General features: G+C 49.2%; 1 protein-coding gene across 1 annotated transcript in view; it reads right to left on the reverse strand.

Annotated features, from left to right (window-relative positions):
- The window catches only part of EIF2S2 (eukaryotic translation initiation factor 2 subunit beta), a 238,439-nt gene that overhangs the window by 83,852 nt on the left and 137,073 nt on the right, over positions 1 to 17,514 (reverse strand). The window contains exon 6 of the mRNA XM_069652149.1: positions 16,928 to 17,076. Within this exon, the coding sequence (XP_069508250.1) occupies positions 16,928 to 17,076 (149 nt within the window). The remainder of the gene's footprint in view (positions 1 to 16,927; positions 17,077 to 17,514) is intronic.

Here is a 17,514-nt window from a genome sequence, read left to right on the forward strand (position 1 = left end):
CCCACCCGCCTGCCCCCTGCCCAACAAGGCTCCAGTGGGTCTGAAGGCAGAAAGTGAAGGAGGAGTCCCAAACTCTGCAGTCCTTGGTCTTCCAGCCTGAGTTTGAGAATCCAGTTTAAATTGGGACGCTGGCTGTCCTGAAAGGATTGCCATCCCCGCCCACGTTTGAATGTTGCAAGGCTGTTTGATTGGCTGGGTTCCTTTATAAAAAGTCTGAGCCTGGAAGCTTAAGAGGTAGTAGACAACTGGAACCAAAACGAAGAGACTGATGCAGGAAACGCAGCCGAGATACTTTCCAGCAACCTGAGAGCCTGCCGTGTAGCCGGAGCCTGCCGTAGCTCTTCCTTCCAATCAACCTGGGGACTCTGAAAATGACGGCCCAGAGCCTGTTGAGACCCACTAGCCTGCAGAAAGGCTGCATTTTGAACCATCCATGCCGTGCTGAGACCTTGTGGGGCTGTAATAACCCAATACCCTGGGACCGCGGACCATGGTGCAGTGCAAGTCTGAAATATGAATCTTGTTGACACTTTGTGGGCATTCATCTAGACCTCCAGAGACAGAGTCCGGACCTTGCAAACAACGAGAATCCGACCAGCGATATTGTGCTCTGCACAAATCCACACTGCTGCATCCAGTCGCGAGGAACTCCCCGTGATCCTTGAATTGGTAATGCGGTGCTTGGATCCCGAAGTGCAGAAACTTGCGGCGTCCCTTGTGAATGGGGATGTGGAAATAGGCATTCTCCAGGTCCAGCAACAATAGGAAGTCTCCTTCTCCCAGTTGTCCCAGCACGTGCTGAAAGGTGACCATCCGAAACTTCTGGGACCTGATGTACTTTTTGTAGCGGCGGAGGTCCAGCATGGGTCTCCAACTGCCCGAAGTACCGGGAGTACACCCTGGATCCCCAGAGCTTTTTTGGGACAAGATCTATCACGCCCTTCTTCAGCATGGACCCGACCGCCAGCAGAAGTTGAGGGACGTGGTTTTCCTTCCTGGCCACCGGTGCAACGCACGGACACTTCCATTGAAATTCCAGGGTGTGCCCGTGGGCCAGGGAATCCAGCACCCAACGGTCGGTGGAGATGGACTTCCACATGCTGACGAAGTTCGCCAGCCAGCTTCCCACCGGGGTGCGAGCCCAACATCACAGCCGGTTCAGTCCTGCTTCACCAAGGGCAGTGCCATGTTGAGGACCTTGGCGACGACGGCGCCCTCCTCCGAACTTGCTGCGGCCCCTTTAGGCTTCCTGACCCGAAGAGTGAGACGGTTGACTACAGGATGACGAGCTACCAACAAAACCTTTGGAGTACCCCTGGGACTTTACTCGGGAGGTCCAAAAGGACAGCCGTCGCTGCTGGAGCGTGCCCCTCGGCACGAGCCGTCTCGGTATCCGCCTTCATGGCCTGAAGAGACTCCTCCACAGTCTTGCTATGTCAAACGGCATGTACATCCTGGCGGAAGCTAGTGGCCCTCAACCAACCCTGCCGACCAAGGCAAACGCCGTTGCCCATCTGACAGAATCCTGTGTCAGCGATGACCGTGGCCACCGTGATGGCATGGTCCAATGCCACTACGCCTTCCTGCAGGATCTCCAGCACTTCTGCTCTTGTCGTCAGGAAGTCCAGAATGGGGGTGATCTTGAACCATAGCTCCCTGTCATAACGGGCCACGATGGCCAGGGAATTAGCCGTCTTGATCGTCGTCTCATTCGACAAGATGACCTGTTGCCCCATGTCGTCCAGCTTCTTTCCCTTGCCGCCCAGGGAGAAGGGGGGGCTCGGGGGTAAGACGCAGAAGTTCCAGAAGACTTCTTCCTCGCTGCCGCCGAGACCAGAGTCCAGGGACAGCTGGGATCTGAGACACTTGGGTGCAGAGTCCGACATTCTGTGCTTCTCGTACCAGGGCCAAAAACGGGTTCTTCATAAAAGACAGTCCCTCTTCCCAAATGTCGTCCGATAGGGGGATCAAAAGCACAGTATTCCTCTTGGCCTCCCGGAGCCGATACAGGAAACCTTCCCTTTCCTCGGGCGCCAGTTGGAACATTTCCGAGGCACTAGAGATCCTGGCATGGAAGGACCCAATCTCGTTGGGCTGTGAGGCCCTGGACACTGGGGACGCGAGATCCACTCCATCGTTGCCGTCCATGCCCGTCGTCGCTATATCCGGTTCTGTATCGTTCCCTCGGAGGAGGGGATGGTGGCGAAGGATGGCAAGGAGGTGGAGGGTGAGCGTCTCTTGGCAGGGGGTTTCCCCGACAGTCCAGGTGCCGCGGAATCTCCCTTGTCTGGATCTGAGCACAAGATGTGCAGTGCCTGTAGGATGTCCGCCGACATGTCTGCTGGGAGCGGTTGCTGCAGTGGTTGCAACGGGAGGATGACAGTGGCGCAATGTCCTCCGGCTCCTCGCCGCACTGATGCTCCTCCGTTTCCTCGCTACTCTCCACATCCACCTCGCTGGGGTCCTTCATACAAGAAAGCTCCTCGGAGATCTACCCTCAGCCCCCTTCTGCTCGACCAGTGGGGACGGTCTAGGGGAGATGATTGTCAGTCTTCACTGGTGTCCTCGATGGGTAGAAAGTACGATTCCCTCCACGCAGGCAGGAAAACACTTGTTTTAGGGGCCCCGCCTCCTGCGATGGTCTAACTTCCTCACTGACCCAGAGTGTTGGCTTGTGGTCGAAAGTGCTGGAGATGCTGCTCCCGACCTGGCTGCCGAGGAGCCCGTTCCAACGACGCCCCCGGGCTCGCTGTGCTTTGCCTTATGTTGCCCCCCCACCCCCATCGCGCCCTCACAGGTCTCAGAAGACCGCTCAGATTTCCTCTTCCTGGGTGAGGCTTGCTGCCGGGACTCACCCGCCGCCGGGATCTTTGTCTGGAGCCACTCGGAGAGCCACTTGCGACAGTCCTTCATGGTGCGAGGCACTATATCCTTGCAGAATGCACAGGCCGCCTCCACTTGCATTTGGTCGGAATGTAGGCAGTAAAGGCACGGAGTGCCCATCGTCCAGGAAAAGGTTCTGTAGTCCACATCCAGGACAGCTCTTGAACAGAAGAGTGGAGTCCTTTATCTTCAGCCATGTCCACGCTGAGTAGGCCTCAAAGAAACTTTCGGAATCCTCGAAGGGAACTCGATGAAAAATCGCCCTTGAGGGGCGTAGAAAGTTCCGAAAAACAGGTCCCCGTTCGTCAGATGATGGATCGATGGAGCTTGAGGCTCGATTGACCGGAAAAATAGAGTAAACTAAGCAAAAGCGCAAAACGCAGTAAAAAGCCCAAAAACTTATCACAAGGACTCCCACCACTCTAACGTGTGGTAAAAATCTGAAGATGGCTGCCAGAGGAGGGGCTTAGGTAGAGGGCAGTCATTGGCTGGGGCAGTATGACCCCAGAGACCAGTGATTGGTTGTTACGAGAAAGACGGTTCAGAAGTGAAACTGATTTTTTCCTTTACTGAGGATTCCCAGCCTGACAACGGGGAATATTTATGAGCATGTGAATCCATGCCAGACCCCATGATGGAGAAGGTCGTAAGTATATTAGTCATGAGGATCTTCAAAGGTCCTTTGAAACCTGGCCATAGGTGTAAAAGGAAGGTCCTCGCGAGGCCTTTTGGGAGCAAACCACTCAAAAAAAGAGCAATGTCTCTAGTCTGCCCATACACCACTCAAACTTCTCCCTGGTCCATGAAGATGAACCAGAGTTGTTAAGGGGAGGAAAGGGGTAATTTCAACTCACTTCTTCTGTAGAGTGTCGAGATTTGTCTCCTAAAGCACTGGACAAAGGCAAAGGGCTCAGTAGTACTTGCAAGGTTCTGGACGTTGTGACGTGTGTCTCGGACCATCTCTAGGCCGTTCCTTCTGTTTCGACGCCTCTTGCGACAGTTCCTTATGTTTAACCGCCGAGGCGATCCTTGCGATACCAGCGCTGATGCTTGGGGGTAGTAGGGAGGTGTGCCGGTTGAACTGGTGGCTGCGTGGTGGATTTCGGCATCACCGGGGCCGCAAGCGGCGTCATAGCTTTCTTCTGTAGCGTCTCGACGGCCGCGTGCGTTTTGGTGCTAGCGCACTTTACTTCAGATTGCCCAGACGCATTCTGCTGCTGCGGTTGCGGGGAATGGTGCTGATCATTAAGATCAGTGGATCCCGTAGAAATATCCGACGAGCCCGTTGGCACTTTGAAACGCTTCGACTGTACTGCCAAAGAAGAACCCTGGGTTGTGTGTTTAGTGTGGGAACCTTGTGCGTCCCTGTCGCTGGGTGTCTTCCCCATAGCATGACTTGCATCGTGCTATCGGGGACAGATGCTGCGGATCGAGAACTGTCTGCCGTGGACGCAGGAGTTTACAGGCCGCCTTGTGGTTGAGGGGCTGACAATTATTACACCGACGGTGCTAGTCTTTCCACAGATATTTGTCCTTATACGAAGGACAAAACCTAAATAGAGTCCGGTCCATAGTGCGGCATTGATATAGCGACAACAAAACCCAGGGAACAAAGAGGGGAAAAGGAAAAGTATTGGAAAGAATATGACCACCCAACCCCCACTATACCTACTGTACAGGCTGGCCAGAAGGCCAGGCCACGTGGTCGGCAGCACCGGCCCGATCAACGGGTGTCGAAATTCCCAGCAGTCTTTGACAGTGCGCAGGAATCAATTGTTGAAGTGGCTTAATAAACGACCAAAGGTCGATAAATCTAACACCACAATCTCTTATGCAGAGCTCCACATTAGGACGACCAGATAACTGGGTGGAAAAAAACAAATCTGAGGGACCTTGACACATGAGGGATTGTGTACACTACATGTCACGTTAGGGACAGTGTTACAGGCACGCCCATGTCGACGTCCCCTTTCAATCCTTGAAAGACATGCAATACTCCGCGGTTACCACTGAATGTCGGACCATATGCACAGCATGTGAATCTAAGCAGTTGCAACCATCAAATGCTTTTACGATAAGTAATGCATGTCGTGTGCTGGGTCTAGAAAGTTGCACGTGAAAGTAAACTCAATTTCACTTTAATGCTCTGGGAAACAGTTTATCCCAGAGAAGGTATTTAAATCTTTGGGAAATGTGAAAGACTTCCCTGTGTCACTGCACCGAATGTGCTTTGTGACACAAGGCAAAAGATGCCTATGGAGTTTGTCCGGCTCCACAACCAAAAGAAACGGTGTACAAAATCACATAATACGAGAGAGTGGGTAAAAGGGTCTCCCTCTCTCAGGATAAAATCAAGTACTCAAAATCCAGCAAAGTTGCTGGGGGTCTCTAAGGTCAGACTATATGCACAGCATGTGATTCTCAGTCGATTAACAAGCATCAGAAATGCAATTACTGTCCTTGTGATTGAAGTCACCTCAGGGTGTAGGAATTGAGTAAGAAGCATATCCAAAGATTATCCACTAACTTGTTCGGATTCTGAAAAGTAATCGGAAATTTTATTTACATTGTTACATGAATTGCCAAGGTGATTGGCTGGTTGGCTGTCCGGCAACAACAGTCACCTTGCTGTGTGATTGACGGCTAGGCTGGAATGAATGGGAGAAACCTGCATAAAAGGCAAGGCTTTTGGCTTGGAAGGCAGAGTCTACCACTGGACGAAGGAATCCAAAAACCAAACACCTGCTGCAACTCCTGGACCGTTGGGTTGTCGGGTGAAGCCCTGCAGCTGTACTGAAGCTCCGAATTCGCCTCGACTAGAAAAGCCATGCAAGGACGACTTCTCCCCTTGAGTTGGTGTGACCAATAAACTCCAAACTGAAATCGTTTTCACATGCTCTCGAAGCTGGCTGTACTTCCACTGCTGCTGCAACCGAAGGGCCAGGGAGAGGAACACCAAAACAAGTGGATCACTTAAGTCAAATCCAAGCACCAGGAAGATCCTCCAGACTTTCCTGAAGCAGGACTGACCAAGCCTGAGCCACCTCAACAGAGTGCTGGACCCCAGATGCGAGGAAAGTCTGAAGTGGTATCCAAGAACCGCAGTGTTGCTATATGCTGTCAGACGCCAGGAGCTGAAACCGTCAAGTGCCGCTGAATTGAAGTTTGCCCATTGCTGCCGCCGACCTTCCCATTGTATTGCAGGAGTCCCCAGAAGTTTTCCCTCTTGTCCCCACGACTGAGGCACAGGAACAACAGGATCCCACTAACTCAAGAGGAGAAGTCTTTCTGTCTGGAGATTCTCAGTCGAGGTGAAAAAGGAGTTCAGCAGAGCTTCATCGGGCAATTCAAAGGTTCAGGAGGTTGCAGTAAGCTATGTTCGCCGTTTCTTCGTCGGGTGTTTCCCCCAGTGGTCGACTGACTGTAGTCCCCAAAACCCTCACCTTTTGAGCAGGTTTCACCCATTCATAAACAGCCTAGGCTGTCATCGCACAGAAATGTGGCTGTCGTGAAAGGCCAGCCAGCCAATCACAAATTGTTGCATTCAGGCATTCCTAGAGACAAAGGAGTGGGGAGTTTCGGGACCCTCCCTTACCTCCTGTCCTACCAGACACTGGAGCCAGGGGAGGGTTTCAGGGCTGAAACCCGCTCAAGGCAAGGCAAACTTAGGGCTCAAATCTGACTCAACGCACAGAGTAAAACCAAAGAAAGACCTCACAAACAGAAAATGGCAAAAATAGAAGCCAGGGGCCATTTTGAGAAAACAGTCACCCATGGGTGCTGTTCTGAAGCCAAGGGTTCAGCTTACTGTACAAAAGCTGAATGGTAGGAAAATGTAAACCACAGCCATTAGCCATTTAAAATACAGGGTAACAGGGGTTATCTTTGATTCCACACTTTCCTTCTCCCCACACATCACGGATGTGTCCAAAAAAGGCAAACTTTTTATTGCACATCCTTAGAGGTACTGTGGATTCCCTCAAAAGCTCACCGTCTCCCAAGCTCTGGTTCTCTCCAGACTGGATTACTGTATCAGCCACTTTCTAAATCCACCTGCCTCCACTCTTTACAACTAATCCAGAACAAGACTGCAAGACTTGTCCTTGGCCTCAAGCCCTGGGATCGTATCTCTCCAGCACTGAAATCCCTTCATTGGCTCCCACTGGATGCAAGGATTGCATTTAAAACCCTCTGCATTGTCCACAAGCCTTTCTGGGGCCTGGGTCCAAAATACCTTCAACTATCCCTCCGTACTACCTCCCCTCTCGAGCCCTTCGCTCCTCTACTTCCAACTCCCTCAGGGTTAGTCCTTTTGCGAAGAAACGAGCTGGGGGTAGATCGGTCTTCGGCCGGGGCCTCCCTTTGGAACAGCCTCCCGGCCATCTGGAAACTTGAGTAAAATCACCCTCAAGACCTTCCCCTTTGCCTCTGCCCCCCCCTCTGATCTGTATTCTCTTGGCATTGTGCACCTGGACACCCTCTGTCATTCGGGCCCAGGTACCGGCTCACCCTCCTGCACTGCCTCCAGGCCACCCCTGCACTAGGGTTCTGTATCTGTACGCATACAGCACCCCTCCGACTTTTCTTCGGCACTTCTCAGATATCCCTTATCTGACCAACTTTCACCTGCCACCGGCTGGCTGCACAACCATGGTTTATCACCCTCATTTATTTTATTTATTCTGTTCTCTCCTCTGTTCTGCACTTTCCACTCCCTACCCCACCTTCCATGCACTTTTTTAATGTCACTGGGCCTAGTAAGTTCGCCTATTTTTGTTCTCCCTTGTTCCTCCCTTTTTGCCCTGTCGCGCTCTGAAAAACATGTCAACGCAAATGTGAGAGTAGGATAAGGGGCTACTAGGTAACCCCCCCCCCCCGCCCTCCACCAACTCCACATAAGAGTGTGTGCTGGACCTACAAGCAGAAAAGGAAAAAGTTATTTACCTGCAAGTATTCTCTGATAAACCATTCACTGAGCTCTGGGTCATACTGCCCTCTCCCTAAGCCCCTCTGGCAGCCATCTTCAGATTTGGTATCACGTAAAGTGGCAGTAGGACCAAGAAGAGCCGAAGAGGGACAGGAGGGAATGTTTGCATGTGAATCCATGCCAGACCTATGCTGGAGAACAGTTACAGGTAAGTAACTTTTATTTTTCTCCAGCATGGGGGTTGGCACGGATTCACATGCTCATGAATAGAGAACAGATAGCAGTACATCATTACACAATCAAGGGAGGTGGCAAGGCTCAACAGAAGCAATTACTTTTATCCCCGGAACAGGGTCACCTTCAAGGGAACAGGGTCACCTTCAAGGGAACAGGGTGCGTAGCACTGCTTGGCCGGCCCTGGACTCCTCTCTGGAATCCCCGTTGACGCAGAAGAATCCTGTGAAGGTTTGCGTAGACCTCCATATAAGAGCAATGCAAATGTCCAGCAGAGGCACACCAGACAGGAACAATGTCGCTGCAATCGCTCTGGTGGAATGGGATCTCAGACGGCCTGTTTGGCACCCAGCAACAGTGTGGGATACAGCCGGAGAGAGACCTGGAAATGGAAGCCTTGGACAAAACGTTCCCATGGTTCACAGGACCAAAATTCAAAAATAGTTGCAGTCTTCTGGAAACTCTTCGTGCAGGTCTCACAAAACTTCAGTGCTCGAGCCACATCCAGAGAGTGCAAAGTCCCTTCAGCTGGCGACAAAGGAGTCAGAAAAAAAACATAGGCAACACCAAGGGCTCGTTGAGATGAAATTCCGACGGAACCTTGGGCATGAAGGAGGGGTGCGTCCGCAGCACCACCCTTGTTAGGCAAGATTGTATGTAGTAACCCTGTGGGAGACTACACCAACTGTGTCCTCTTGGCAATAGGTAACCCAACCTTTGGAATGGGGCTGTCCTACACAGGTTGGTAGTGTGACTAAGCAGCCATGCTCATCTCAAGAGGGGTCAATGTGACAAGTATTCAAATAACACTTTAATTATTTTATCAAGAAAATTTGAGTGTAACAGTCGGTTTCAAAATAAGCCTTCTTCAGAAGGGAGCAATAGGCAACACTTAAAATACACTCCTTCAGTTCAATAAAGTAGATAACCTTTTGGGATAGCACACATTCCTACACCCAGGGGAGGGGGGAGCACTGGACATTAATATATCACTTTTCACAGTTAAATGGTAATACTGAAGATGTGGCAAAAAGGAAACGGTTAGGAAAGGAAACAATGGTTAACTAGTTTCTCAAACAGGTAAGCAGTTAAGAATCCCTAAATGCAATTTAGGTTAACCCTTTCCCAGCTTTACAAGTAAGGTATGCATGACTTTGGAGGGACAGTTAAACACAAAGTCAGACAGTAAGAAGAGTCTGCAGGGAGCCAGGACAGCCAATGTCACTTGAGCAAAGTACAGGGGAGCTGATGTACTTTTTGAAGGTTAGCACAAAAGTCTTGCACAATGTTAGAGAGTTTTGTTGTAAAACTAAAATCACTGTTGGGCCACAAGCTGGGAGGCTTATGAAGGGCAAGGCTGCAAGCAACTCTGCAAAGGGCAGCCAATGCAAGTCTCCAGTGAGAGCAAGCAAGCTACTCACAAGAAGCAATACCCCTTAGTTCACAGTACCTCGAGTCTGAAGAAATTGTTCCAGCTGGCTTCTGTTCCCGTTGTAGTTCCTGCAGATCCTGTTGTCGCCACGACTAGTCCCAGCAACAAGAGGGAGGACATCTGGGGACTCCTGCACTACGATTCGAAGGTCGGCTGCAGCAATGGGCGCAATTCACATCAGCTGCACTTTACTGTTTCACCTACTTCCAAATCGCAGCACCGCGATTCTTGGACAACTTGTGGCCTTTCCTTGCTTCTGGGGTCCAGCACTCTGCTGAGGTGGCTCAGGCTTGGTTAGTCCTGCTTTGAGGGAGTCCGGAGGATCTTCCTGGAGCTCTTGTCTGGCTCGATGCACTCTATTCTGGTGTTGCCGTCCCCAGACACTCAGTTCCTGCAGCAGCAATGAACTACAGCCAGCAGAGAGAGGGGGTGGGTTCCAGTAGTTGGTCTTGGGGACGATTGGTCCCACCATCTCAAGGGGAGCAGTCATCCTTGCAGGGCTTCTCTAGTCTATTAGAAATTCAGAGCTTCAGCAATGCAGCAGGGCTTCAATGGGTAAACCAACGGTCCAGGAGGGTGCAGCAAGCGTCTCTTCTAAATTGTTCTTCTGATTCCTTCGTCCAGTGGTTGACTGCCTTCTTTGCAAACGACCTCGCCTTTTATGCAAGTCTCTCTTTATGCAAGTCTCTCCCATTCATTCGCAGCTTAGCTGTCAATCACACAGCAAGGTGACTGTCCTCCAAGGACAGCCTTCCAGCCAATCACCTTTGGGTGCATTCCTGAAACCAAAGAGACTAAGCATAGGGAGTCGGCACCTCCCTCGCTTACTGCCCTGCCAGGCACGCCGAGCCAGAGGCGGGCTTCACTGGTGAATCCTGCCAAAGGCAAAATGAACAAAGGGACCAAACCTGGTCTGGCGTGCAGAGTAAATGTCAAGAAAGACCTTTCCAACAAATGGGGAGAAAAGAAGACCGGGGCCATTTTGACAAAATGGACACCCATGGGTGCTTTACTGCAGTCCGTGGTAAAAACTCAATGGTAGGAAAAAGTAAACCACTGCCATTAATTGTAGAAAGGGTAATAAAAATGTTACATGAGAAACTAGACAAAGGGGATACTAAGTAATCCCCCCAGCAACGGTAGTTGTCCAGGAAACAGTAGTTATCCAAGAGAAGGTATTTAAACCTTAGCAGGAATCCAAATGATTTCTATGTTACAATGCACTGAAGGTGCAGTGTGTCGCAATGTAAAAAGGATGCCGCCTATGGAGTTTGTCATACTCCAGAAAAAGTCTAGCAAAAGAGGTGGGGGTCTCCAAGGTAGAAGGGAATTAGCATATTTCACAGAATTCTCCATAACAACGGCCACTTACCTGAACTTGGAACAGTTACACATGTATCCCTTGTAGACGCAGATGAGCAGACAGACACTGGTGCCAGGCATCATGTAAACAAACACCCAGGGCGCCGACTTCAGTCGGATGGGAAGGGCTTTGAATTGGTAGTGCTTTCCAATGCTTTTCATGAATGGGGACGTGGAAGTATACATCCTCCAGATCCAGCAACTACAAGAAGTCTCCTCCCTCCATTTGGCCGAGCACGTGATGCAACGTGACCACCCTGAACTTTTTGGACTGGAGGTACTTGTTGAGCTGCTGCAGATCGAAAATGGGACTCCAGCCCCCGGTCTTCTTACCAAGAAGAATCTGGAGTATACACCAGAGCCGCGGAGTCTCTTTGGAACCAGCTTTACTTATCATGGCCCGTACTTCTTGCAGGAGCTGAGGGATGTGCTGCTCCTTCCAGGCCACCAGTGGTACCTGCAGGGACTTCTGCTGGAATGCTAGTGTGTCTCTGGGCGAGAATGTCCAGCACTCATCGGTCAGTGGAGATCTTTCCCCACTCGCTGATGAATTCCGCCAGCTGGCCATCCCACTCGGGCCAATGTCTGGCCGGTTCAATCTCGCTTTGGGGACTGCGTGCTGCCTCTGGAGCGAAGACGGCCACCTCAGAAAGCCTTGGAACGGGAGGGTTGGCTTTACGAGAATGATCTCCTGCCGAAACCCTTAGATGACACGACAGATTTTCCTCCTGAGGCACGAAAGGAAGGACGATGCTGCTGAAGCATGCCAAGGGCACGGGCGGACTTTGTGTCAGTCTTAATGGCCTGCAACGATTTGTCGGCGACCATCCCAAAGAGATTGTCCCCGAAGGGCATGTCCAGGAACCTAGTCTGGACTTCCTGCCAAAAGTCGGTGTCTTTCAACTAGCCACGATGACGGAGGCAAACACTTTCTCATCTGTCGGAACCCCATGTCCGAGATGTCCAGGGCCACGGTGATGGCATGGTCCGAGGCCACCTCGCCCTCTTGAGGATCTCGAGCGCCTCAACAGGTTTGTCATCGGGGAGAAATTCCAGCAGCGGGCCCATTTTATACCACAGTTCCGTGTCGAATCTGGCCAGGATCGCAAGCGCATTCTCCGCCTTGACCGTCATTGCCGCAGAGTAGATAACCTTCCTACCCACGGCGTCCTCGCTGTCCGCAGGAACGGAAGCTGAAGATGAGGGATTTTAAGACTTCTTCCTCGCAGCCGCTGACGTCAGCTAGAAGAGCTCAAAGGTGCGCGGGGACCAGCACTCATGTCGTCACGGCACCCCTACGGCCCCTTTCACCCCTCCCCCACCATGAACAGACACTAGGTCCTCTTCGCCCGAAAAAGAAATATCCGTGCCCTGGAGCACGGTAGAGACCTCCCCCAGCCCACACCTTTTGCACCCTGAGGGTTCAGCCTTGGGGTCAGTGATGGCATCCCCTTCTCTGGCGTTTTCTCCACCGGTTTGGCCGAGGCCTCCCACCTTGGGGGGCACTCTGGGCGCTGTCGGGGTCCCCTGGACCGAGTCGTCCCCTGTTGCCTTCGACAGGGCAGCCGCCACAGCTCGATCACAGAAGTTGTGCTGTAGTCCCTGTTAAGTACTGCAAACCTGGAAGCTGAAGACAAGTCGACCACTGGAACCGAAGAGGTGGATGAAGGAAAAGCAGCCGAAATGATTTCCAGCGACCGGAGAGCCTGATGTGTAACCGGACCCTAATGTAGCCCTTCCTTCCAATCTACCTGTGACTCCAAAAACGACGACCCAGAGCCCACTAGACTCATGAGACTTGCATTTTGAGCCATCCCACACGTTGCTGCGACCTTGCGTTGCTGCAATACCCCAATACCGTGGGACCTCGAGCCACTGTGTGGTGCACGGTCTTCCGAATTCCGAATCTCACTGAAACTTCGTGGGCATCCTGGTGGACCTCCAGAGACACGAATCGAGTGCTGGACCTTTGTAACGACGCAAATTCAACCGCGATTTTCTGCAGCAGGATTACTTCAGGATCTGCAGCTAAGTTGGCTCCAGATCCTGAAGTAATCCTGCTGCAAGATCTTCAATGCTGAGGTACTGTGTTGACTTGGGTATGTACTTACCTTAAGTCTGTTAGGATTTCTGTGTAGCTGTGGGGTGTTTTCGGTCATTGGACGGGCCTCTCATCCAGTGCGCCCAGTCCCACTGCTGGAATTCTGCTAGGGTGTCTTCTGTGAACCCACTGAGCCCTTTTCCAACTCTAGAACTAAAGTACTAACCTGTTTGCCCAGTCTTCCTAAGGAACTGTGACTTTTGCTACTTATGAACCTATCCTAACGCTGCCTAGTTGAACACTAGATCCCAGTGACCCCCCCCCCCTTCTGCCACTGAGAACACTCATACTCCAAGAATAAGGGAAATACTTTTAAAGGATTAGGCCTTTTGCCTAGAAAAGAGAATACGTGTTTAAAAGTTACTTGTAAAAGAGTTGGTTGGTAACTAACTAAGTGTGAACAGTTACAAAAGTTGTTACTTATATAAGTAATGTGTTGGTTTCACCAGATTGTTCTTGCAGGGTAATTGTATCAGTGTCCCCCAACTGGGTCTTGCTTCCCCCAACTTGCTGTTAGCCTGTCCAGAATAAGTCTATTAGGTTGTTTCCTGCCTAGAATAGCTTTGAGTCATTCAGTAAAGTGTAACATTAGGGTTTACTTTCCCTGTGCTATCTAAGCCAGAGTCTGTGGTTCTAACTGTCCCTTATAAGTCCCACTCAGTCACTTGTATAGTTGGGAAAGATCCAACCTGGACTCCTTGTGACATTTAAAAAAATGTATATGGGTTTTACTTATCCCGAGTTAGCTGTGGCCCATCCAAAAATATGTTACCAGAGTTACTGCTTATCTCACTGATCTCAAACGCACCTGTAATTGAATATTACAGCCTTAGGTTTTACTCACCTTGCATAACTGCGTGGTTATCACAAAAGTAGTTATAGGTTTTTACTATACCTGGAATAAGTGTTCCACTGTTCACAAAAAGTATATTGCACAGCTGATTATGTGATTTGTACTAAGAGTCACCGTACAACTGGTAGGGTCTACTGCCCATGCATTACTGAATGGAATTGTGACAGTAACCATTGGATTTTACTCCCCAAGAATGGGTGTGACCTATACTGAACAGGACTTCCCTATAACTACTGTTAGGTGTTCCAAATAAGGTTCATATTTTGGTCTGTGTATCTTCAAGTATAGTTTTGTGTTTTTAGAATTGTGATTACATATAATGTGTGATCGTACTTACCCATCGGGGCCTACATGCAGTTAAATAAATCATTTTGACATAGTGTTTCTTTGGACCGTTTATTACAATTTAACTTGTACAGATTCTACAGCCCTCTCTCCCTCCTAAGATAAGCCTGGCTGCTCAGTCTACGCTACCCTGAACCCAGGTGGTACAGCCTTATACTAAGAGTGGAGTCTTGTACTGCCTCAGATGAATCGTTTTACTAAGCCCTTAGTTGAACTTCAGAAAAACTGTCCTAACAGCAGTCATTGGCTGGGGGCAGTATGCACCCAGATACTCATCCCCATCACTGGCGATTATGCAACCGATGTCAAAGCAATACATGCAGTATATGCCGTCATCCAGGCCTGGTTGGCTCATCACGGGCTATGCCTCAATGATAAAAGCGAGTTACTCATCCTAGGATCGCAGCCAAAACTTGGTAAACTAGACCCTAAATACTATTCTTTCATTATCGATGGCAAAATTATCAAGTCACTAATGTCACCAAAACACTTGGTATTTACTTAGACTCCACTCTCTCTCAAACAAACCAACTCAGTTACTTCAGCGTCTGCATATACCTGTAAACTGATCATAGCGTGATGTCCCTTCTTGACAACGGGCAGCCGTTTAATCCTTGCTAGAACCCTCATGTCCAAATCGATTATTGCAACGCCCTATATCTGGGGACGAGCCAAAGAAATATCGATAAACTCCAGGTCACGCAGAACAATGCCTTAAGGGCAGCTCTCAACTTTCCCATGCGCTCCCACATCTCTTCCATCAGACGCAACTTGCATTGGTTACCCATTACGCACCGCATTTCCCTCAAAGCACTCATCCTAACACACAAAGCCCAAAATAACGCAGCACCGGCCTACTTATCCTCACGCTTTACACAACACACTGCAACTAGACCATTGCGTTCGGCCCAGGTTCACACCCTAACTATTCCTAGTTTCAAGATGCAGACAGCCAAAGGCTCGAGCTTCCCAGTCCTTGCGGCCAAGCTGTGGGACTCTCTACCAAATGCCCTCAGAAATGTTCTTGCCTTCCAATCTTTCAAAAATAAAACAAAACTGGTTTTATGAACAGGAGGCCTTGGCCTCCACACTGTAAGCTGGGCAATTGTTAGCAGTAAAATGCTTGCACACTGTACATATTGTATACGCTCAGCTGTTCTGTTCTCTTTGCAAATGTTCTATCCTCGATGTAGATATGTATAAATGTAATGTACCTATTATTGCAACTTGTAACCGCATTATAAACATGTGCCCCGAGGCCCTTGGGCAGGGTGCGCACTATAAATAAACAAAATACATATGACCCAGAGCTCAGTGATTGGTTTAGAGGAGAAAGAGTTTGTAAGGGAAAGTGAAACTTTTCTTTTACTGAGGATTCCTGGCCCGACGGGGAATATTCATGAGCATGTGAATCCATGCCAGCCCCCATGCTGAAGAAATGAGAATTCTCCCTAACGGTCCAATCAGGACCACTGGTGGGAACACTCAAACCCAAACCAGTTTGTGGATTGGGACAAGACAGTCCCAGCCCACATCCTGCCTGAAAACACACAGCCCCCAGTAGCCCGCCAAAGCTTCTGCTTTTCCGGGCACTGGAAGTCGAGATGAGGATTTCCCTGGCCTCATAGGCCAGGAAGAAGGCTAGAAGAGAAAATGGCCAAAGAACAAGCGAAAAACCTCGTGGCATGGCCATGCTTCGTCACTAGCCACAGTTATAAGCAAAACACAGAGCTAAAACGAAAAGCACCAGAAATAAAATGGTAAAGTCACTGCTGCCACCAGCTTGTTTATTTAGCACACCTAGTCTAACCAACAATCCCCTGACTAAGTGTAGGGCAAAAACAAAAGTGTATTGTGAGATGCATTGTACAATGATGAAATGTTAAGTGATAAAAAGTTATTAAAAGTAGTAACCAAGTAACAAGACTAAAAGAAGGAATATTCACCCGTAGGGACAGCCTGATGGAGAGGTGAGTTTGCCCATAACAGATGAGCAACGGACAGTGTAGTGAAGTTTAAGGCCTCATGGCACTGCAAAAAGGACAGGTCAGAATCAAAATTAAAGCAAAAAGTTTGGCGTCCATTAAAATGGTAGGAAAGGTGTAGTAAAAAAAAAAAAGATCTTTCCCAACAACCAACCTACTCCATAAAACGAATGCATGGTGATCTAATCACCACAGGGTATACATTGGGTGCCCGAGGGGAACTCCTCGTACAAGGCATCTTAAGAGCAACCAAATATCATATCTTAAGTAAAGAATGCAATGGTAGCAGGACTTCAGGGGAAGTTCTTCTAGCCACCAACAAATAGCCCCGGGTCCAGAAATTCACAAGTGAAAAAGCAAAAAGTTGAGTGGCCCTTAAAAGTGGCCCAGAAATTCAAAAATTAAGAATTCTGCCTTCACAGACCAAACACTAGGGATCATGGGAAAAAAGGCACACCAGCACCAAATTAAAACCCCTGTTCCATACATATTGGCTCACTTTAGACACATGGTCGTGTGTAAGAACACAACTCAATTTGATCTGAGTAAATGCAACAAAACCATTACTGCTATGGGATTTACATGCTAGGCTGCATTTACTATGTGTTGGTTAGTGTGAACAGATACTTTAAAGCCGATGCATCATTGAGGTCCAGTGTGGAAAAGTGAACATAGGGCTATAATACAACCCAAAACCTGAAAGTAAACTTTATAAACTGATTTCGCGTCACACTATTACGTAATTCGGTCTATCGGTCGCTGTTTCCACATATATTTGTATAAAACATGAACTCTCCACACTTACAGTTTGCAAATATCTGTGAAGTTCACAAACGATGTTTTCTTTGTTCCTACTCGGACTACCTGGGGAGGTTTCATGACAAACTTCCTCTTTTCACCAGCTACCATATCTGGGTTCTTTTCACGCATGATGTTGAAGACTCGATTTAGCAACTGTGTAGAAAAAAAAAAGTAGTGAATAAGCAAACATGCTTCAATTACTTTAATGAGAACACATACTTAATTGTAAATTATTGGAGCACCTGCATAACCTCAACAGAATTTTTTTGGAAGTCTAGATAGGAAAAATGCATGAGCAAGCTGCACAGATCACCACACAAAGAAAAAGATGCATTGGTGGATCAAACCCGTCCAATCATTGATAACAATTAGACACTGCAAAGGAAACTAGAGCTCAGCTTCTTGAAGCTCAACTAAGATCTGGATCCATCTTACTCACCATGCGGGATCAACAGCGCCAAATTATACACTGCCGGTTAAACAGAGGAAAGCAATTTGCTGGAAAACTGACCCCCCTTGAGCACAAACCCAGAAATGGTGGAACAGGTGCAAAATTGGATTAAGAGCTTCTTTCCAAGATAGTGGGTCTTG

The sequence above is a fragment of the Ambystoma mexicanum genome, chromosome 3p, assembly GCF_040938575.1.
Source record: "Ambystoma mexicanum isolate Mex_15411 chromosome 3p, UKY_AmexF1_1, whole genome shotgun sequence".
Lineage (NCBI taxonomy): Eukaryota > Metazoa > Chordata > Amphibia > Caudata > Ambystomatidae > Ambystoma > Ambystoma mexicanum.